The 5000-nt window shown below is 41.6% G+C and overlaps 1 protein-coding gene across 2 annotated transcripts in view; it reads right to left on the reverse strand.

Moving 5' to 3' along the window:
- Positions 1-536: 536 nt before the first annotated feature.
- The window catches only part of LOC119584350 (pro-epidermal growth factor-like), an 11617-nt gene continuing 7153 nt past the window's right edge, over positions 537-5000 (reverse strand). For both annotated transcript variants that reach the window (XM_037932914.1, XM_037932913.1), the window contains 5 exons: positions 4909-5000; positions 3621-3719; positions 2896-3013; positions 2133-2215; positions 537-754 (listed from right to left, as the gene is read on the reverse strand). The exon at positions 4909-5000 is cut by the window's right edge and continues 31 nt beyond it. In XM_037932914.1, coding sequence (XP_037788842.1) covers positions 537-754; positions 2133-2215; positions 2896-3013; positions 3621-3719; positions 4909-5000 — 610 coding nt within the window. The remainder of the gene's footprint in view (positions 755-2132; positions 2216-2895; positions 3014-3620; positions 3720-4908) is intronic.

Raw genomic sequence — 5000 nt, forward strand, 5'->3', positions numbered from 1 at the left:
CAGACAAACTAACAGATATTCGAATACATATGCTCTAATACAAGCAAGAACAGACACAAACAAACAGATTAACCCCCCCCCCCCCGACTTCTCACACACGTAAAACAAGCACATAAGCAAAACCAGATTCTATTCACTACCCCCTCCCCCTTTACCCTCCCTTCTTTCTCTCACCCTCCCTCCTACGTCAGCTCAACCCCATCTCCTCCCTCCTCCCCCCCCACACCTTCCTCCTCCCCCAAGCCCTCCCCCTTCCATCTTACCCCACCCCTCCCTCTCCCCCCTCCCTCTCCCCCTCCTTCTCAGCCTCACCTTCCATCCCTCCCTTCCCCCTCACCCATCCCGTCTCACCCTCCCGCCCTCTCTCTCTCCCTCCCTATCTCCCCTCACCCTCCCTCTCTTCCCCCTCACCCATCCCCTCCCACCCCCTCCATCCCCATCCCTATCTCCCCTCACCCCTCCCCTCCCACCCTCCCTCCCTTCCCCTCACCCCTCCCTTCCCCTCATCCCCTCACCCCCTCACCCCTTCCCCCCTCCTACCCCACCTCGCACACAACGGACAGGAAATCATAGCAGTGCTGAGGGGAGGGACACCGATGCTTGGTACACGCCATGCAGAACTCAGCATGCCTCCCGCTCCCCCCCGCGCTGTACAGGAGTGCCGTGGCATCCCCCTCGACCTTGGCACCCGATGCCCAGCGCCAGTCTCTCGTCCCGGCGTCCCAGCGGGCTCCCAGCCAGGCCCCGCGGAGGGCTGTGGGGGAGAGGAGGAGGCTGGGCGAGATGTAGGGCTGGCGGAGGAGGAAGATTGGCGGATGGAAGGAAGGAGAATGATGGAGAAGGTGGGTGGAGGGATGGAGAAGGTGGATGGAAGGAAGGAGAAGGTGAATGATGGAGAAGGTGGATGGAAGGAAGGAGAAGGTGGGTGGAGGGAAGGAGAAGGTGGATGGAGGGATGGAGAAGGTGGATGGAAGGAAGGAGAAGGTGGGTGGAGGGAAGGAGAAGGTGGATGAAGGAGAATGTCGGGTGGATAGATGAATGGGGAAAACGGATGGGTGGATAGGCGGATGGTGTAGGGATGGAGGAGGAGGATGGGAGTGTGGATAGGTGGATGATGGAGAGGGCTCAATGGATAGGATAATGAGGAAGATAGGAGGAGAGATAGAGGAATGGAGAAGAGAGATAGTTGGATGGTGTAGGATAGAGGACGAGGAAGATGGATGAATAAACAGAAGGATGAGAAAGGTGGAAGAGTGGATAGATGAGGATGAGGAAGATGAAAATGTGAATAGAAATATGAGGAAGATAACTGAGTGGATAGAAAATAGAGAAAAGAATTGGAAGGATAGAAGGATGATGCAGGAACAGAAGGGAAGAAAGACCGAGTGAATAAAAGGAAGGAGAAGGAATAGACGCAAGAAAGTCTTTTTGTTTATTTTTTTGCGTTTGTTTATTTGTTTGTGAGTTTATTTATTTGTTTGTCTGTTTAATTGTTTGTTCGTTTGTTTGTCTGTTTGTGAGTTTGTTCTCTTGTTTGTGAGTTTGATTGTTTGTTTTATAAATTTGTTCGTTTGTTTGTCTGCTTGCTTATTTATTTCTTTGTTTGACTATTTGCTTGTGAGTTTATTTAATCATTTGTTTATTATCTATTTGTTTGTTTGTTTATTCATTTGTTTGTTTATCTGTTTGCTTATTTAAATGTATTTTTTATTTGTTTGTTTGTTTATTCATTTGTTTCTTTATCTGTTTGTTAATTTAATTGTTTTTTTATTTGTTTGTTTGTGAGTTTGAGTGCAGTGCGCGTGACCATCGCTCGTATGTGTGTTGTGTTTCTGGAAATGACTCATTAAATATGATAAGAAAATGACATTATTACAGAAAATACAAAAATGAAATCAGTAAAGAAAAACCTTTCTTCTTAAAATATAAATCATTTTGAATCAGATTAATTTCTTTCTTTCTTTTTTAGAAATTAAACTAAATTCAGTCAAATGAGAGAGAGATAAAAAAAATAAAAACCTTTTTTCTTTCCTTCCCTTTTTTCCTTCTTTTTTTTCATGAAATGAAACTAAATTCAACCAAAATAGGAGAAACTCGAAGCCTTTTCCTTCTTTCTCCCTTTTCGTACTTACACCTGTTCAGAATCGTGGTCTGGAGTGCCCGGATGTCCTGAGGTTCGGCAACGCTCACGGGCCGCGCGATGCCGTGTCGCTTCCTGCAACACGCCCAAGCGAAGGGGTCATTCTCTCTTTATAGCAGGCTGTCTCTCTCGGTCTGTCTGTCTGTCTATATATATATATATATATATATATATATTATGATATAATAATATATATATAATATTATATATATATAATATATATATATATATACTCCTCTCTCTCTCTCCTCTCTCTCTCTCTCTCTCTCTCTATATATATATATAATATATATATAATATATATATATATATTATATATATATATATATATATAATATATTATACATATATATACTATAATATATATATATATATATATAATAAATATATATATATTATATATATATTATATATATATATAATTTTATATATATATTATTATATATGATAATATATTATATATATATATATATAATATATATATCCCTCTCTCTTCTCTCTCTCTCTCTCTCTCTCTCTCTCTCTCTCTCTCTCCTCTCTCTCTCTCTCTTCCCTTCTCCCTCTTCCCCTCTCCCTCTTCCCCTCTCCCTCTTCCCCTCTCCCTCTTCCCCTCTCCCTCTTCCCCTCTCCCTCTTCCCCTCTCCCTCTCCTTCTTCCCCTCCCCTTCCTCCCTAACCTTTCCTTCTCCCTCTCTTTCTCCCCCCCCACCACCCTCCCCATCCGCCTCCCCATCCCCGTACCTCCCTAATCCTCACCCGAACCGCCTGCACTCCTCGGCCGCGGTGTGCCAGCTGTGGAGATCCTTGAGGACGTGGTAGCACTCCTCTCCCAGGCGACGGAAGGGCGGGGGGCAGAGGTGATCGAGGAGGCGAGCTGGGGACGTAAAGAGGGCAGTGATATGAGGCAGTGAAGAGGATATTAGATTTGTGTACTTTCACCTACGTTTTGTGTTCGCTTCACAATCTCCATCACTATAAAAAGTCTTCATCTCGTGTGTGTGCGTGATCTGAGGAGAATAATTCATTCCAATTATCCACCCTGAGATGCTGCAGCCATACCTACAGTGCAGCCCTGCTAAGAGCACCGTACATAAAAATAGCCACAATTAAATGCTGACTCCATACAGTGCAGTCCTTCATCATACATCTAAATATCCACACTGAAATGGTGACTCGATACAGTGCTGCTCTAACTCACTATACATACAAATATCCACACTGAAATGCTGACTCCATACCCACAGTCTTTCTACCTCACCATACACCAAAATATCCACACTTATACGGTGACTTCATACAGTGGAGTCCTGCTTCACCATACATCCAAATACCTATTACGACTCCATATAGTGCCGTTCAAACTTACTATACATCTAGATATCCACACTGAGAGGCTGACTCCATACAGATATCCACACTTAAATGGTGACTCCATCCCACAGTCCTTCTACCTCACCATACTTCCCAGGGTGTCCTCTCACCTTCGCAGTCCTCGCAAGTACAGTGGTAACTACCCGGTGTGTTAACGCAGGTCACCCCAGGGGCACAGAGGTCGCTTCTGCTCGCACACTCGTTAATATCTGTGGAAGAAAATGACGTTGAGTTTTAGATATCTTAAGCTGTGATAGATGACTGGTTCGAGATTGGATCAAATTCAGATAACTTCTACGGAAAAAGTAGATAATTGGTTTGAGATTTGATAAGGATTCAGATTGGATAAAATTCAGATAATCTATATGGAAAAAAAGTAGATAGTTAGTTTGAGATTTGATAAGGTTCAGGTCACATCTACTCAGAAGAGATCAAGAGAAAAGACATATGGAAAATAATTAATCAGAATGTCGGACTGTGGACAAAAACGAAGTTGAGATTTTATAGACATTTTCAGCTGTAATAATTGGTTTGAGATTGGATAATATTCAGATCACGTATTTGTGAAAAGACTTAATTAAAGATATGTATATGTGTCAAAGGAATAATTAAAATAACGGACTGTATTTGCTGATAAGAAGATAAAACTGATAGTGTTGAAAAAAGTTAAATATCATAGTAAATGGAATTAAAGTGAAAAGGCTTAGTTCATATCTCTGGGAGGGCGAATATGAATATAAAAATGAAGAAAATGATTTAGTTAATACGATACAATTTGATAAATTTCGTAGAAAAGCAATAGTGAGATATAGTAAGGAAAACAGATATGATGGATAAGATACTAATGGATAAAGAATTTTTGTTTTTGCTTTTCTAATCTAAATGTCTTAAAAATAAAAAATAAAAATAAAAAGATGAACTTAAATTATATGCAGACATTGTATATATTCCCGTCTTATCGTTTAATATATGTTTCATTGTCTTTGAATGGTGAGGCTCCAAAAGAAATAAACAGATTTAAAGATGAATCAATAAGTTTTTTTTTCTTTTAATAAATGTGATGTTTTGTGTCATAAAATTAGATCTAATGATCATTATGACTGCAGCAATGGTGGTGATCATAACAACAGTAGTAATGGTCATGATTACGATAATGTTGATGGTGTGGTGATGATGAGATGATGATGACGATGATCTTCATCATCATCATTTCCATCACTATTATCATCATAATCATTATCGCCGTAGTCATGATGATGATCATAAAATCAAATGATTTAAATACAAACACCTCTCGTGTGTGTGCGTGTGTTTGCAAGTGTCTGCGTGCGTGCGTGTGTTTCTGTACGTTTCATTACGAGATCCAAGCAGTCCCTGAGAGCAGTCGTGGTCCCTTACCTGTGCAGTTGGCCCCGTCCCCTATAAATCCCCGGTTGCAGGCACACCTATAACTCCCCACCGTGTTGATACATAGCGCATTCACGTCGCAG

The sequence above is a fragment of the Penaeus monodon genome, chromosome 18, assembly GCF_015228065.2.
Source record: "Penaeus monodon isolate SGIC_2016 chromosome 18, NSTDA_Pmon_1, whole genome shotgun sequence".
Classification (NCBI taxonomy): domain Eukaryota; kingdom Metazoa; phylum Arthropoda; class Malacostraca; order Decapoda; family Penaeidae; genus Penaeus; species Penaeus monodon.